The sequence below is a fragment of the Ranitomeya variabilis genome, chromosome 2 (assembly GCF_051348905.1).
Source record: "Ranitomeya variabilis isolate aRanVar5 chromosome 2, aRanVar5.hap1, whole genome shotgun sequence".
Taxonomy (NCBI): Eukaryota; Metazoa; Chordata; class Amphibia; order Anura; family Dendrobatidae; genus Ranitomeya; species Ranitomeya variabilis.
This window is the reverse complement of record NC_135233.1, coordinates 454,226,619-454,244,901: the sequence shown is the minus strand read 5'-3', so window position 1 is coordinate 454,244,901 and position 18,283 is coordinate 454,226,619. Positions and strand designations below refer to the sequence as shown.

At 44.4% G+C, this 18,283-nt stretch overlaps 1 protein-coding gene across 4 annotated transcripts in view; it reads left to right on the top strand.

The window, feature by feature from the left end:
• SF1 (splicing factor 1) overlaps positions 1–18,283 on the top strand; it is a 41,867-nt gene that overhangs the window by 5,038 nt on the left and 18,546 nt on the right. For 2 of the 4 annotated variants that reach the window (XM_077287328.1, XM_077287327.1), the window contains exons 2-4: positions 1,726–1,851; positions 6,681–6,756; positions 15,694–15,846. In XM_077287328.1, coding sequence (XP_077143443.1) covers positions 1,726–1,851; positions 6,681–6,756; positions 15,694–15,846 — 355 coding nt within the window. Of the gene's footprint in view, positions 1–1,725; positions 1,852–6,680; positions 6,757–15,693; positions 15,847–18,283 lie in introns of those variants that run through there. The other 2 variants (XM_077287330.1, XM_077287329.1) reach the window with 1 other exon arrangement.

Below are 18,283 nucleotides of genomic sequence, written 5' to 3'. Positions count from 1 at the left end.
TTGTAGCTATTGTATCATCCAACAGGTCTTCAGTTAAAGGGAACCTGTCACCCCCCTCAGGCGTTTGTAACTAAAAGAGCCACCTTGTGCTGCATTCTGACATGGTGGCTCTTTTAGTTCGGGTCCCTGGCACTGCTGCGATAGTCGCTTTTGAAATGTGTCCCTCATACCTGTGAAATCGTCCGGGGGGGCAGGTCTTTCCCCCTAATCCAGATGCCTCACAGCCGTCACTCATGGCCTCTGCATGTCCGGCGACACCTCCCCTTCCTTCATTAGCGTCCCCGGCGCCTGCGCTGTAAGTTTGAAGGGCAGCGCAACTGTGCATGCCCGAAAAAAAAAAAAACAGCGCAGGCGCCAGGGACGCTACTGAAGGCCCACAGGCCATGAGTGACGGCTGTGAGGCGTCTGGATTAGGGGGGAAAGACCTGCCCCCCGGACGATTTCACAGGTATGAGGCACAAATTTCAAAAGCGAGTATCGCAGCAGTGCCAGGGACCCGAACTAAAAGAGCCACCTTGTCAGAATGCAGCATTAGTGCTGCACAAGGTGGCTCTTTTAGTTACAAACGCCGGGGGGGAGTGACAGGTTCCCTTTACAAGTTTTTATCAATAAGCAGATAATGCTACAAGTTCTCTGGGTGTGACAGATATCTTCCAGTGCCTCTGGCCTTAAGTTGGTGCGATAGAAGCTCGGAATGTGCACAGCTAGAGCTGTTGCAGCTTGATATGCATTTTCATATAACTGGATTAATTGATTGTGCTTCACATTTTAAAGAGATGTGTTCACGACCTCACCATATAGGCAGTTTGGGTAGCTACAGGAGCACCAATTAACTTTTAAGCCAATGGTGGTCAATTATTTGCCTTTTTATAGACCGGCCGACCACACTTCCATGCACACGGGACATTTAACACGAACATTCTGTGTTCATAGAATATAATTGTTCTCGGCAGCACATGTCCTGTTTTCATTGCAGGGCAATGTGCTGCCGAGAAAGGCACAAAGATCATTTCATAAGCTGAACAAGCATATTGCTCGTTTGTCAGTCGATGTGTAAATGCACCCCAACGTTCTAGCTTTTTAAATTGTTTCAAAACAAATTTAAAGGGTTATTTCCATCTGTTTCCATATTTGTGTAACTTACGAATACACTTCTGGCTCAAGCTCAGCTTGTTTTCTGTGTGATGTCTTAAAGGGGTTGCTCACTACTCAGACAGCCCCTTCTCAATCAGTTTCCCCATCGGGGAGCGGGTGGTGATGCAAGTATGTGATTTACAAACTTCCGGCCACATTCCGACTAGACTGTATGCCGCCTCGCTCAATACACTTGCATTGAGCAAGGTTGCATCATGTAGTTGGCACAAGGCCCAAAATCTGTAGAGATCAGCACCTACTAGGATTCTCCTGTAACATGGTCAATATCAAGTTGAAGTCCATCTATCATGGCCACATTTATGGAAATCGCATGCATTGGAGAATCTTCAACAGCTTAAAGCCAGACAACCCCTTTTACTGTAAGTCTTAACTATTTACCCTACACCATGAAAATTAGTGACTTTGACACCTACATTTCATTCTTCCACTAATTTCTTTCAAATGTTTTTTTCCCCTGTATTTTCCGTTGACTAAGCTCAATGTAAATCAAGTAGATGCTGCTTTGTAACTATACTATATTTTTTTGTTTGCCATCTGGAGAAAAATATTAAAACCGGTTTGTCTTTCCAGACTTTTCTCGGAAGCGGAAACGCAGTCGCTGGAACGATGAAACTCCAGACCAAAAGACGATCATCCCCGGGATGCCAACAGTAATCCCGCCAGGGCTCAGCCGTGAGCAGGAGAGAGCATATATAGGTAATGTCAGGTTTCCTCTTTCACCTTGATCGGTTTTCAAAGTGTTAAACTTTATATTACAATTATGTTAGTGTTTAGTTTTCAGATATTCTCATAAACATAATCCTATTCACGAACAGGTTTTGTTTTAGTAACCAAATGTTGTTGTGCTTTTTTTATATATATATATATAAAGTGATACCTTGTAATTTCTTGATCGTTTGACAGCACACAAGTTTAATGTACCGTACTATTATTGAAGTTGGTCAATGAGAATATGAAGGCAAATGTCATTTTAAACTAGAATCCAACACCAGAACGGTTATCATATATTGCTATAATTTGATAATTAACTAAACCTCTGGATACATTAAACAGACATTTCTGTGTAGTAAAGGTACCATGCAAGTAGCCGTCAAGTGAATTGCCAGCCATGTACTAACTAATGTTATGGATCAGAGCAAGACCTTCTCTTAGCTGCTGCTCTTCCCTTTAGACTTTATAGGGGTTGTCTTCTCTTTTTAAATGAGTAAGTTTGGCAAAACAAGCAACTTTATAATTTACTGTTTACTAAAATTCCTCTCCATTCTCAACAATTCCGCAGTCTGAGATTGCAAGAGTTGTCTGCTACTAGGCCAAAGCCTTCTCAATCTAAGGCTATGTGCACACGTAGGAAAAGAGGTGCAGAATTTTCTGCACAAAATCAGCATCTCCTGGCAGAATCCGCAACCGCGGATTTTGTGCGGAATTGATGTGGATTTGGCCACTGCGGATTTCTATCATAGAGGGGTGCAGAAGCGCTACAGATCCGCACAAAAGTGACATGCACTTCTTTGAAATCCGCAGCAATTCCGCACTGATTTTTCCACACCATCTGCACAGCTTTTTTTTTTTTCCCATTGAATAACATTGTACTGTACATCACAGTGCGGATCTGCAGCGCTTCTGCGTGGAAAAATCCGCTGCGGATCCACAGCAAATCCAGATCATGTTGCACATAGCCTAAGCGTTCCCCTCGCATACATAAAATCCCTTATACTCCCCTCCAGCAGGACTAGACTTGCTCTGCCGAAGCTCACGTGAGGTTGTTGCGTCGTAAAAGCCCAGTGCTCAATCAGCGCTGCCCCCTGCTTGTGGACGCATAAGTAATGAAGAGGAAGTTAGCGCTGCGGCTGGCCGTTCACTACCTATTGAATACTTATGCCCCAAAGGCGGGGGCGGCAAGGCCGGCGCTGATTGGGCTCTTGCACCACAACAACCACACGTGAGATTCAGCAGAGCGAGGCACAGCATTGAAGGAGAGTGAGGGTCAGGGTTCTTATATTAATGGGGGCAAACACTCAGATTGAGAAGGGGTTGTCCTAGTAGTGGACATCTCCTTTTAATACCTGCAAGTGATTCTCTAGAGCTGAATGGATCTGGCCTGCTTTAGTCACCCTGAGATCCTCAGATGAAGCAAAGCTGCCTCTGCTCGCAGTATGGGAGAGTGGATATTTTGAGCCAGCAGCTCAACCATGTCTTTGATTTGAACAGTCAGTCATCAGGAGCACACTGACCCATTCCAAGCAGGAAGTGGGAGACCTGTGCTCCTGAACAAAAATGAGACAAAGCCTCTTCATGGGGGGAAGCCTTATTCCACACAGCCTTAGAGGTTGTCATCTGAAAACAAATCTTTTTAGAAATGAAGTTTGCACAGTGATCTGCTCACTTCGGGTTCAGCTTTTCCTTCTCGAGTTTTAAAGTCAGTAGATTTTAAATGTGTTTTTTTTTTTTGACCCTTAAACTTTTGCAAGTGGTTGTGTAAGAAGCCACAATCGCACTTTGAAATACTATGCTCTTCGTTGTTTAGGTTGGATTTACATCTTTGCCTAGAGAAGTCGTGTGCCCTTTATTGCTCTTGAGATTGTTTTAATTTTACTTTTTGTTGGATTACAGCTTTTAAGCTAGTCACCCCAGGAACACCCCTATCCTTATTCCGTATTGGAGCATTGGATGCCTCTGAGGTTTGAGCTCGAAGTGCTTTGTTCTGTTGTGCCAGACCCAACAAATTGTAACTGCTAATCAGAAAAGCAGCTCTATCACCAGGTTTTTGCTATCTCACCTGAGAGCAGCATAATGTAGGTATAGAGACCCTGATGCCAATGATGTCACTGGGTTTCTTGCTGTAGTTCTTTTAAGTGTTTTTATAAATCGAAATTTCAGAGATAACAAACTTGCTGCTTTGTAGTCCTCCATGTTCATAATCTCTGTATAACCCCGCCAACACCACTGATTGGCAGCTTTCTGCCTATGCACAGTGTACACAAAGCTGCCAATCAGCTGTGTGGGCGGGGTTATACCGGGCTCATGATTCAGAGAACTGGTAGATTAGCAGCAGAGAAAACCGGGATTTTCTCAAAACCACAAGCAAGTCGTCCACTAAGTGACGCATCACCGGAAATTATATTTCTGCCCTCCTACTTCATGCTGCTCAGTACAAGTATGTATTGAATGTGTAGGTAAGAAAGCAACAACATCTTGAAGTCTTTCAGTTTTCGCTCTGGCATTTGAGGCTGACTTTGTTCTGTAGCCATCATTTTAATTTTTGTCTATTTTTTCACATTTTAGTCTGTAGCACTGCAGCTGTTTGAGAGAACTGTGCTTGAATCATCATTGAACCCCTTCAGGATAATACCCCAAAACAACCTTTCATTGCATTTTTTTTTTTTTTTTTTTTTTTTTTTTTAATTCAAGCAGAGAACCCCTCCAATTGGCGATGCTCTGCCAGTTCTGGATCAGTTTTGTTTTTTTTCTGTGCTCCTCCATTCCAAAAATATGTATGTAACCCAGATATAAAGATGCAAATGTTCCCTTTAACCACCAGGGTTTATACCGCAAAACTACTGTGGATGTGGTTTTGATTGGTCAGAGTAGGAAAATGCAGTCACCCACAGAAGTTTGGCGATATATGGCCATGTTAATGGAAAATGTGCATCTTAATTACCGGGGGGAAAGCATAACATTAAAGCACGAAGACACAGAATAAAAAAAAAAAACGTTCCCGAATCAGTGGAGCAGCCGCTATTGTAGGAGGCTACTTGGTTTGAGCCTTGAAAGGTCGTCTTATTCAGATGCAGCTGAATTTAGACTTATGGTAATCCGGTTGCAAGAAGTTCTACCCATTCACAGGAGACTTGTGAAGTTCTGACCGATCAGAACTTCACCGCGCAATATGCCCACCGAAAAGGGGCATGCTTGACCGCCGTCACTCATTCACTATTGGAGTGAGTGAGAACAATTTTACTTCCTTTTGCAGTCTCATAATTTAATGAGTATTCCCATGTCAAAGATCCTATCCCCATATGTGGTAGGTGTTTTAATATTGGTAAATACCTCCAGTTAGAAATGTAGTATCGCTCTTCTTTTTAGCCATGTCGCTTAACCCATGTGCAGGGCATTGCAGTAACTTAGATATCCATACTCGCATAGTGACAGTTGTGAATGGTCATAACCATGGTTGCCTAACGCTACTGTAATGCCCTACATATGGGGTACGTGACATAACTAAACTACATTTCTAATTGGAGGCATTTGCTAATATTACATCAGCTATATATTGATCGGATCTTGGAGATGGACATTAGCCGCAGTTTAGCATGAGCGCTGCTGCTCAATTCTGGTGGAGACAAAGTGACCGGTAATGGACTAGAGTTGAGCGAATATGTTTGGAATCGGTCGCCGAGCTGAATTTGCCATATTCGTGCCATATTGGTACCCTATTCATCCCGAATTTGTGTCTATCGATTCCGAACATATTCGGTCATTTCTACTCACATTGACTCCAGTGACGTTTGTCTGTGATTGGCCAATATTGCAAATACAATATTTGCCTCAGATCGTAATCGCAACCAAATTTTGAAAAATTTGCTCAACTCTGGTGATTGGCAGAGCACTAAGCAGTCCGACCCCCACCAAACTGGTGATATCACCTATCCTTTAGCATCCTGTACACACTAGAATAACATTGGATGTGGCTAGCTGAGCATGACTGTCTCCAAACTCCTCACCCGATAGATAACGTCGGAATTTAAAGTTTCACATCACACGTTTTTTCGTTCTCCCAGAAGATGATTGACTGATGAAGGAGCCAACTATGGAGCAAATGCTTGGCCGAGCCTAATGTTTGGGAGAGAACTTGCTCGGCCAATATCTCCTGTATAGGCACGTTTTGCCGGATTTACAAGGCATTACCCATACTGGTCATACCAGTATAGCGGACCAGTGCAAGATGAGTCTCTTGTCTCACCTACCATCTGTCCAGATGATGTGCGCGGGCCTCTTGGTTTTGTGCCGTCTGTTGAGCGCACAGGCAGCGCATCGACCAAGTATCCGCTGGTGTGAAGGACGGGCCCTTACTCTGCTACCGGCTGATAATGATTACATTTTCTGGTGTTGGTATTCTTACAATTTGCTTATTAATAACGTTAGTAATACCTAATGTTTTAATTAAATTGTAGCGATGTCTGGATTGCTCTTACACTAGATGTTATATTGCATAGTCTTTCGTTATGGATCTTATTTGACAGCCCCTTTATTTCCTGGGGCGTAACTAACCAAATTTTAGTTCTATTGGGGTAAAAAATAAATAAAACAATCCTGTTGAGAATTCCTGTTTATGGTTAAATGTGTGAAACAGGTAAAATAACCCTAACCAATTGACAGCCATGTATGAGATTTGTCAACTTTTAACACATTCTTTTCCGGTCATAACTTGTATTGAATCGAAATGTTATGGGTTTGATTTTTCTCCTTTTTGGGTTTTGTAACCATTTTCTCCCGTTCCTTTTGTTTTCTAACCTGCTTTCTTCCAGTTCAACTACAAATTGAGGATCTGACTCGCAAGCTTCGCACGGGAGACCTGGGAATACCCCCTAACCCAGAAGACAGGTTGGGATACCCCCTCCGCTCGCTTGTCACCTGACAGTAACCGTTTCTTCTTCTCTTGGGCTTGTTAATATAGTAATCTGTATAGTTTGTGATCTATGGCTTGTGAGCAGGGTTTCCATTTTTTTTTCACTTAGTGGAATTATCTTGCGCTCTCCAAACATGGAAATGTTACATTTCTGTTGAATAGTCATAGTAAAAATTAAAAACTAAGTGTGCACAGAGCCTGATAACGTTAAGGTTAATTCCTCCATAAGTAACCTATGGTATTTTCGCTTTGGGGTTGGAAATGTGGTAATTGTCTTGTCTGCCGTGTCCCAGTACCAGGATAGTAGACAAGATGTTACACAAGCTTTCACACGTTGCGTAGAAAATGTGCAGTGCAAATGGATCAGCGCTGCAGAATGGACATCTAGATCTGTCAATTTATGCTGCCGATTTTTCCTCAGATTTCACTTTGTAGTCCAGAGAATAAAACGTGGTAAGTCTGCCCAACCATAGAGGAATATTGTCTCGCTGTCCTTGCAAACTTATCATCCCAATGTGTTTGCAAAAACACTGAGCAAAACTCCTGTTTTGCGACCAAAGGGCTCGTTGTAAAAAAGTCCCTGTTAAAGGGAAACCTGTCAATCAAATCATGCTGCCTAAACAACCATGGCTGTGGAGTCGGTAAGCCAAACCTCTGACTCCTCAATTTCCATTACTCCGACTCCACCAAAATGGACACCACGACTCCGACTCCGCAGCCCTGCCAGGGCGGTGGAGTCTTTAAGCCAAACCTCCGACTCTTACTCCTCAATTTCCACGACTCCGACTCCACCAAAATGGGCTACGACTCCACAGTCCTGCAAACAGCGGGCACCATGAATCCGCCTGAGTGTATTATTACAGCCAGGTATTCTCTGAAACACTCTAGCAATTCATAAAATAGTTTGAGAAGCCTTCTGGGGTCTTTAGAGAAATGTGACGAGTCCAGCGTTGCTCCTTGCTTCCCTCCAAGTGATTGAGATTTCCCTTTGTGTAGGGAGAGACTTGTGAATCACCTGGCGCAAAGCAAGGAAAAGCCAGGCTGGTCACATGGCACTCTATAGTCCCCGGCTGTCTTTTCAAACTCTTTTCTGGAACACTGGAGAAAAGCAGACATGTCTGTAATCGCATAGGCAGGCTCTGATTTATTCTGCCCATGGTTTGGGCGGTATGAATCAATTTGACAGATTCTGTTTTACACAGGGCTGTGGAGTCGGTAAGCCAAACCTCTGACGACTCAATTTCCAGGACTCCGACTCCACCAAAATGGACTCCGACTCCACAGCCCTGGTTTTAAATGGAACTCGTCATCATAAAAATGCAGTCCAGTCTGCAGGCACATTGTTTATAGAGTAGCGTGAGCTTAATAAATGTATAGTTTTCAGTATCCTCCATTTTTTTTTTTTCTTCATTTAACCTGTTTTGTGGGATGTTTGGTCCTGTTGGCGATCCGATCATTGACTCACAGTTGTTTCTATGTACATAGTGGTCAGTCACTGTTAGGATCACCCACTGGACTGAAAACCCCAGAAAGCGATCTATCACATTGTGCCTGCAGAATGGACTGCATTTTCATGGTGACCAATTTACTTTAAGCTGTGTACCCGGGATAGCAAGACACAATTATTATTTTTTTATTTGCTGATTGTCTTCAAAATGCCTCATGGAAATGGTGAGACTTATTGAAAACAAAGTACATGTAAGTACATGGATTCCTTTTAATGAGGATTTCTGATGATACAGTACATGATTCCAGCACTGTAACCTGCCAAGATGGTTTTTTACCTTTCTATGGTTGTCCCAAATGTTTCATGAGAATCCAGCACCCATCAGGTCCAACTAAGTGCAGAATAAAGGAAATTTTAATACATTGTGGAAAAATGGCATGTCTTCATAAAAAAAGTAACTTGCATAAAACAAGAATTGTTCATTTAGTTTTTTTTTTTTTTTTTTAAATATCTGCAATTTAGATTAAATCTCACTATTCACTATTGTCAGCAATCTGCTGCTCAGTAGTACTTTAATAGTCTATAAACCGCTGATGTACCCATGTAGCAGAATTCATGCAGAAATGAGCAGTGCTATGAGTTAGTCAGCACAGATTGACTGTTCAAACCAAGCTCAGGCTCGCGGTGCACTCTTGACTGGGCTGAGCCATTCAGGGCATCTTCCCATTTACTTGTTTTGCATCTATCTCTTCCTCCACTTCCTGACTGCCAGCTCTTCAGGGGCAGGAATGGATGGAGAAATAGTAATTGGGAAGGTACCCTGAACTACTTGTCAGTGCCAAGTGTCTGTTCTTGGTTTGGACAGTCATTTTGTGTTGACAGATTACTTTCAAGACATCAGTGGGTCCCATAACCTATTCACAACATTGTGCATGCCCAATGATCTAATCGGTAACATTCTTCATCAGCTACTTGTTCAGGTTCTGCACAAATATTGGGCATCATGGGCTTTGTGTAGTCAAATTTATTAAAGTATCATGTGATACGGTTGATTGGTCAGACCACAATAAACGTTTGCCATCCTTCAGTACCCTACCACAAAATGCAAGGCTCTTCCTTGCATTTTAAAGGGGTTGTCCATTATTGGAACATTGCCTTTTCACTCAGTACGTTTGCCTTTGTAAAAAAAAAAAAAAAAAAAATAACCCCTCCTCCGGGGCCGTCACCGTTCCAGCGGTGTCTGCACTCTCAGGGCTCACGTACTGTAGCATTGTCACGTGATCCCTGCTCCCACTCAGTACTGGCTTCACTCTCCAGTCTTTGGACGTATCGGGCTTAGAAAGGGAGTGAGAGCAGCGGACTTCCTCTTGATGTCTGATCCGTCGGAAGGCACCAGAGGCGAGTATACGTTATATTTTACAGGAGTGAACATGCTGTTTTGGAAAAGTTGTCAGAGTAGGGGACAACCGCTTTTAAACCAATTTTTGCTGCAATAACTCACCTTTAAAGGGAACCTGTCACATGATCTGTAGACCTCCATGTTATAGAAGCTGAGCAGAAGAATTATAGGTTTGCTGGAACAGATTCAATGTAACTTGTTTTATTCATTGAAATCCCTGGCTTCTCTATGCATAAGAGTCCAGTGGGTGGTCCTACTGAGTGATTTACAGCTGTCTGCGTGCAGTCATAGGGTTGACTGTCAATCACTGAATAAGACCACCCACTGGACTCCTACATGCAAACACCATGGATTTCAATCTATCTGACCAGCTCCTCCTCTGCCTTCCTGCAGGTCAGATACCAATTTTAACGTGACTGGTTCCCTTTCAGAACCATTTAGCCAACCGCTGTTTCCAATCGGACATTTGTATAGACAAGTTTTCTGTTTTTTTCAAGTGCAACATGGTCAAAGTGGACTGGTCTTCTACAGATTCATACTTGGGTCCAAGTGGTAAGCTTTCTCCTTAGGGGAGCCCAAACCGGAATAAGGCCGTGCAATGTCCCAGCGAAACAACGTGTAAATAACCTCAGAGAGGACGAGGTCAACGTCACTAGTTCCTCTGTCCTATTCATATGGCAAGGCTCTTTTATAGGGGCACTGCAGACCCCAGTCTCTTCCTCTGTAGCAAGGAGATTTGGGGTCTGTAACAAGCAATCCGATATCAGCATATAGGTGTAGGCATCTTATCTCCCCTGACAACAGAGGACCAGGCGTGTAGATCCATACTGCCTAACCCTTCTCTTCATTGACATCCTCTTGGGAAAGAGTCGAGAGGAGCCTAGAAGGTAGACAAACTGGAATAACAATAAATACCATGGGGATTTATCCGCGCGACAATCGGGAATCAATGGCAATGGTACTCGCCTGGTATGGTGGTGTGACGTCAACCACTAAAAGGGTGCAGACACACAACTAGGCTAGAAACTGAAATGGAATGATAGGGTTAGAGGGAATCTGTCACCTAATTTTTCGCCTATAAGCTGCGGCCACCACCATTAGGGTCTTATTTACAGCATTCTGTAATGCTGTAGATAAGCCCCCGATGTAACCTGAAAGATAAGAAAAAAAGGTTAGATTATACTCACCCAGGGGCGGTTCGGGTCTGATGTGCGTCTGGGTCCGGGGCCTCCCATCTTCATGCGATGATGTCCTCTTCTTTTCTTCCTTCTGTCGCGGCTCCGGCGCAGGTGTTAATCTCTGCCCTGTTGAGGGCAGAGCAAAGTACTGCAGTGCGCAGGTGTTGGGCCTCTCTGATCTTTCCCGGCGCCTGCGCACTGCAGTACTTTACTCTGCGGTCAACAGGGCAGATAAACTACACCTGCGCCGGAGCCGCGACAGAAGGAAAAAAAGAGGGCGTCATCGCATGAAGGTGGGAGTCCCCGGACCGCGCCTGGGTAAGTATAATCTAACCTCTTTTTCTCATCTTTCAGGATACATCGGGGCTTATCTACAGCATTACAGAATGCTGTAGATAAGCCCCTGATGCTGGTGGCCGCAGGTTATAGGCCAAAAATGAGGTAACAGATTCCCTTTAAAGGGCCACTGTCACCCCCCCCCCCCCCCCAGCCGTTATAAACTAAAAGAGCCACCTTGTGCAGCAGTAATGCTGCAGTCTGACAAGGTGGCTCTTTTAGTTTTTGATTCATTTATTACCTCAATAAAGCGTTTTAAAAATTGGCCACAAATACCAGATATTGTACCTGGAGGCGGTCCGAATCGTCCTCTATCAATCTCCCAACTGCCGTCACTCTTCTCTTCAGGGGGCGATGGTCGCCGCCCCCTGCGCGCTGTTGCTTCTTAAATCCGGCGCCTGCGCTGTGCGTGCCTGCCTGGGGCCCACACTGTGTTATTCATTATGCACAGTGCGGGGCTGGGGTTCCTGGGCATGCGCACTGCGCTTGTCAGATGCTCCCCCGGTCCCCCGCCTTCCAGCATTGCCGGAATATACAGGTTTCATTGCCGACGTTTTGAACAGCCACAAAGAACAACGCTGGGGACCGGGGGAGCGTCTGACAAGCGCAGTGCGCATGCCCAGGAACCCCAGCCCCGCACTGTGCATAATGAATAACACAGTGCGGGGTGGGGATTCAGGAACAGGGTGGGCGCACTGCGCGCACAGGCGCAGTCAGGCACCCGGCATCTGAGCTGTGACTGACAATGAAGACTGCGCCTGCCCCAGGCAGGCACGCACAGCGCAGGCGCTGGATTTAAGAAGCAACAGCGCGCAGGGGGCGGCGACCATCGCCCCCTGAAGAGAAGAGTGACGGCAGTTGGGAGATTGATAGAGGACGATTCGGACCGCCTCCAGGTACAATATCTGGTATTTGTGGCCAATTTTTAAAACGCTTTATTGAGGTAATAAATGAATCAAAAACTAAAAGAGCCACCTTGTTAGACTGCAGCATTACTGCTGCACAAGGTGGCTTTTAGTTTATAACGGCTGGGGGGGGGGTGACAGTGGCCCTTTAAATCTGCGCAACCGGTGGTCAGAGATGGAAGTCAAAGGTGTCCAGGAAAGCAGTATATTTGTCAGCGCGTTTCGAAGTTCCAAACTTCATTGGGACGAACCGCAATTTGACACAGGTTTGACTTGAAGTTTGAAACTTCAAAACGTGTTGACAAACCGCATTCTTGGCTATTGTTCTCCACTTCAGCCTCTGACCACCGGCAGCGCAGAATGAACCCCATCATTGCATTTCAGTCGAGAGGAGCCTATACACATCTGATGGCTGCTGCGTTCCTCTGACTTTAATAGCAGTCTTTTGCAATTGGGTTTGAATAGTCAGTTTGGTATTTGCAGGCTTTTTTCCTGCACGTTTTCTGAATATATACGCACTGTCCTCTACTGATTTATGACCAGATACTTCAGTGTTTCTCAACTCTGGTCCTCAAGACCCACCATCAGGTCAAGTTTTCAGGATCTTAGTATTTCACAGGTGATAATTTCATCACCTGCTTCAGCATTAACTCCCATCACCTATGGAAATCCTGAAAACTTGGCCTGTTGGTGGGTCTTAAGGACTGGAGTTAAGCACGGAGTTACTTGAAAGTAGGAAGTTGAGCTTAATTTTTACTGTGGTCCCAAACCAACTAAGGTGCTCAGAAAGATGAGTTACAGACTGTCCAAACAAGCTCACTCACAAACTCATTCTGCAATCAGCAATGCAAAAGGCCAGATAAGGCAGCATTTTTAATGAAACCCAATTGCAAAATGTATTTTTATCCCTAAGATACGTGCACTTAGGTAAAGAAAAAAAGTCTAAAAGGGCAATAAACCCTGTTTAACTACAAACGCTATGATTAGAAGTGTGCACAAGGGCCTATTAATCTAAATTGTTCTGGAGAGCAAGCAGATTTCCACTAACTGAGTTATTTATGTCCAAAAGTTTGACAGTTTGTTTTTTTTCATCGATTGTTGCCTGGTCTGTTTTTTTGACCCTTGGCACATTTTCTGTCTTGTCACTCTTAAGCAGCTTTGATTAAACTGTTCGATACTGTTAAAAGGCAGAAAAATCTATGGGCGAGTACTGAATAAAAGCACTACAGGCCAAACTTGTACATGGTTATGCGGCGTACATGGCCCGAGGGGGCGGTGGATTCTCGGCAGCGCTCTTTGGATGCCTGTCATGCTCTCCTCGTTCAGCTTGTACTCTAGACTTAACACTATCAGTTTTGCCCGTAGCGTTCCTTTTATGCTGCTAGACTAGTAATCCGACTTCTTACAACTTTAGTTTCTGATGGTTTAATCCGCATGTTAAGATTTTCATGTAGGCTAGCGTACGAACATTCATCTTTTACATTCACATAATGTCTACGTGTCTTCTAAGCCTTGTTAGATTCCTTCACCGTAATGGAAAGGTCTTCACAAACCGCTCATCGTTGGGTTCACACCTTAGTATAATTAATAGAAAACATTGGCTAATTTAGGGTCTTGCATGTTAGCCCCATGACTCGAGAATTTATTGAAGCTCATTACTGCCATTACCCAATATCTCAGCATCCGTTGTCCTGTCCAGATGTTGCGGTAGATCACTGCCAGTCATTTATGCATTCAACACCTTAACCAGTAACCATTTTCTTTATTTTTTCTCCCCCTAGCCCAATTTCTTGTGTTCAGTAGCCTTTTCTTTTCACGGTCTCTTATCATTAGTTGGAACGTTTTATAGAGAAAGTAATCCATATACAGCTGGTTTGTTTATACCACTTTAAATGGAAATCTGTCACAAAGGTTTTGCCACCTAATCTGAGAAGAGCATAATGTAAGCTAGTAATGTAACTAAGCTGCTTACCATAGTATTGATAAAATTAGTGTTTTATCAGCTGGAGATTTTCACAAGACAAGAAAACTTGCTGCCTGGTAGTCCAGCCACGCCCCCACCACTGATTGGCAGCTTCCTGTATGCACTGTGCCAATCAGCTGTGTGGGCGGGGCTATACTGAGCTCAGCATTCCGAGAACTTGTAGATCTGCAACAGAGAAAGCAAAAAAATGTATCAAAACGGCAGCAAAAAGCTAAGTAAGGGTATGTTTCCACGTTCAGGAAACGCTGCGTGTTTGACGCTGCGCAGAGCCGCAGCGTCAAACACGCAGCGTCCAGATGTTACTGCATAGTGGAGGGGATTTTATGAAATCCCGTCTCCACTATGCGTGGTAACACGCACCCGGCGGCCCTGCGATTCCGGACATGCGGCGCGTCTTTTAAGATTGCAGCATGTCCGTATACCTTGCTGCGACTCTGCGCCGCCGCAAGGTAAAACACAGAGCCCTATGTGTGGGGTGCGATTATGCTGGATGTGTGCAATGAATACATCCGGCATCATCGCGTCACAGAAGGAGGCGGAGCGGGTTTGCCGCCCCGTTCAAACCGCCGGCCATCCTGAACGTGGACACGTACCCTTAGTGATCCATCCCCGGAGTCATGGTCTCCGCCCCTACGTCATGCTGCTTTCAGATGGGGTAGCAATAACTTGGTGACTCCTTTCCTTTAAGCTACCCTGTTCTTCTCGGCTCCTACTTCACTCTCCATTGGTTTTGTTTATTAAAAAAAAAAAAAAAAAGCGGGTATTAAAGAGGTCAACTCTTGTCTTAATGGTTAACAGCCTTTGCACTTTTTAAACAGGTTCTAAAACATTGGGCCCAACATAAAAAGGTTTGTGAGCAGATATGAATTAATGACTCTAATGATTTTTTTTTTTTTTTCTCAAAGCAGCCCTCAAATAATTTGCATTTTCGGCTGAATATTTAACCATATTTACAGATTTAACCTGCAGACTTTCTCTTTAGTCAATAGTGATTTTTTTCTTTTTTTTTTTTTTTCCCCCAAGCGTTTTTTATCCCTTTCCTGCTGATCAGTGTCTGATTGTATGAAAACCTAGCAGGTGCCATGGGATCATCTGCCTATAAAATATCACCGTTTGTTGATTGTCACAATTTCTAATACAAATAAAATAATTTCTTAAGAGTGATGGAAATGGTAGGACCTTGATGAAGAAGTCTGCCAGTTTCCTTACCCCAAATGCTCCCAGTTTTGACCTGGGATGTCTCCAGTGGTCATGTTAATAGAAGGCAGAGACTCCAGTAATAGAGCCAATAACTGACTGTTTTCCCAGGAAATTAGCAATATATTCTGTTGTGCAGCGGATGTGGATACAGCATTTGAAGCCTTTCCATTTTTCTTTTTCTTTTAATAGACCCCATAAACTTAGAATGTAAAAATACACTTAATTGGTTTTAGGTGGTGTTTTAAATCACTACATTATTTATGGAGTATTCCCAATATATCTGCTGTTGACAATGTAGCGTGCCACGGAGGATCGTGGCACCTCTGCAATATTGGAAATGTATTTTACCTGTGCAGTGTTGAAGAATCGTTATGCCTTTCTTTGGATATTTTGTGCTTTATGGCATTTTTATTTTTATTCTTTTTTGTTTTGATCCCTTGTTGTTTTTGCTCGCTCCGTGCAGGTCGCCATCTCCTGAACCCATTTATAATAGCGAAGGGAAACGTCTTAACACACGAGAGTTCAGGACACGTAAGAAGCTGGAAGAGGAGCGACACAACCTCATTACCGAGATGGTTGGGTTAAACCCAGACTTCAAACCACCGGCTGATTATAAGTAAGTTCATTAAGATTGGTTACATTTTCTTTTGGTCTATCTTGAAAAAAACAAAAACCTTAAAACATTTGTTTACCAGATCACCGCCAGTTCTCTAGAATACTGCCTATTTTCCTCACCTGTCTTCTCGCTTGAGAAGTCAAGTGGCCACTACTGCCAATTGGCAATAATTGGCGGCTGCCTTGACTTTGTCCTAGCTGGAAGACCATATACGAGCTAGAAATTCGTTAGCGTTCCTGGTTCTCATGGCTTTCCACCACCTCCCCCTCATTCTTTCTCTTAGGCCGGTATCACATTTGCGAGTACAATGCGAGAAACTTGCGTGAGTCTCCAGCATCAATACCCGGCACTTGGGACCGGAGTGTGCGGCTGCATGTATTTCTCGCATCGCATTCGCAAGGGTGACACCAGTCTTAAAGTGAGTGAAATGTACAAAAATGTATAGTGTGCGTAGCGAAGAAAGCATGTAATGTCTCGGGGAGGGCAGAGAAATCAGGCTATAGATATGGCTGAAAGCACATGAAGAGGTATTTAAGGCAGGGTAGAAGCTGTGCTGATCTGAGTAGATGAAGACCGTTGGAACCCCGATTACAGGCACGCCTAACATGAATCTGGCTTTAAAATTAGGGAGAGGTTAAAAGTGAATTAAGGAATGAAGATTGCAGACTGAAGCTTAAATGCAATTTTATGATCTAAAGTTAATCCAATAACCTGTAAAAACAAAATTCTATGTCAAAGGTGTCCATAGACTGAGGACCTGTCACTTGCTAAAAATTGAGTGAAATACCGTGTAAAAAATAACTGAACTCCATTGATTTTGCCATTATTTTCAGTTATGTGCTGTGTTGCACCATTGTAGAGCGTTTCACATTTGTTCTGGAATTCATTGTGAAATCTCTGCTTGCAGTCCAACTGGGAGTTTTAGGCCACGTTCACACTTTGCGGCGTCCCTCTGCGGGTTCTCCCGCAGCGGAATTGATAAATCTGCAGGGCAAAACCGTTGCGGTTATCCCTGCAGATTTATTGCGGTTTGTTCCGCGGTTTCCGCTGCGGGATTACTCCTATACTATTGATGCTGCATATGCAGCAATATGCAGCATCAATAGTAATGTTAAAAATAATAAAAATTAGTTATACTCACTCTCCGATGTCCGGATCTCCTCGGCGCTCCGGTTCCAAAGATGCTGTGCCGAGAAGGACCTTCGTGACGTCACGGTCATGTTACCCGGGTGTCATCACGGTCATGTGACCGCGACGTCACCGCAGGTCCTGTTCGCACAGCAACTCTGACCGGCCGTCCACGTGCAGCGCTGAGAGGTGAGTATAACATGATTTTTTATTTTTATTCTTTTTTTTACCCCAAATATGGTTCCCAGGGCCTGGAGGAGAGTCTCCTCTCCTCCACCCTGGGTACCACCCGCACATTAACCGCTTACTTCCCGCAACGTGGGCACAGCCCCATGCAGGAAGTAAGCGGTTCAATGCATTCCTATGGGTGCAGAATCGCAGCGATTCTGCACAAAGAAGTGACATGCTGCGGGTTTTAAACCGCTGCGTTTCTGCGCGTTTTTTCCCGCAGCATGTGCACAGCGGTTTGCGGTTTCCATAGGCTTTACATGTAAATGGAAACGCTATGGAAACTGCTGCGGACCCGCAGCATCAAAATCGCCGCGGTAAAAACCGCAAAGTGTGAACATGGCCTTAGTCTTCTCAGGGGGGGCGCATGTACTTTTACCTCTCCCTCCCAGATGCTGCCAATCAGAGCTAGGCAGCGTCTGCTAGATCAGCTGCTGTGCTTAGCTGTGATTGGCAGCGTCTGGGAGGGAGGTGTGAAAGCACACACCCCCAGAGAAGACACGCCGAGTTGGACTGCAAGCAGAGATTTCATATGCTGCGCTCCAGAAAAAATGTGATTATCTCTGCAATGGCGCAGCACAGCGCAAAATAAAAAAAAGTGGCATAATCAGGACAGCTTTGGGATCTTTTTTACAAGGTATTAAATTCCAGTTTCTCCTATGCCTCATTGGGGGACACAAAACCATGGGTGTTATGCTGATGCCACTAGGAGGACACTAAGTAATACAGAAAGAATAGCTCCTCCCCTGCAGTATGCACCCTCCTGCTGGCTCCAAGTGAACCAGTTCTTGCTTAGTGTCTGTACGAGGCTTTCAGACCCCACCATTTTTATTTTTATTCTATTTTTCCCTTAACGGAGCGAATGTGGGCGACGGATCCTTTCTAGGTTCCGATCTCCTCCGAGCCATCAACAGGTAAGAATGCGGAGCGTCCCTCCCCCGTACCCTTTCCTGCACCGTTGGATGCTCACTTTACGGGCGTCGGTTCCTTCGTGTTCCTATCTCCCTCCCCCCCCCCCCCTCCATAGCAGGCGACCACATGGAGTAGCCCTCAATCTACCTCCCCTGGAGCCAGGTGCATA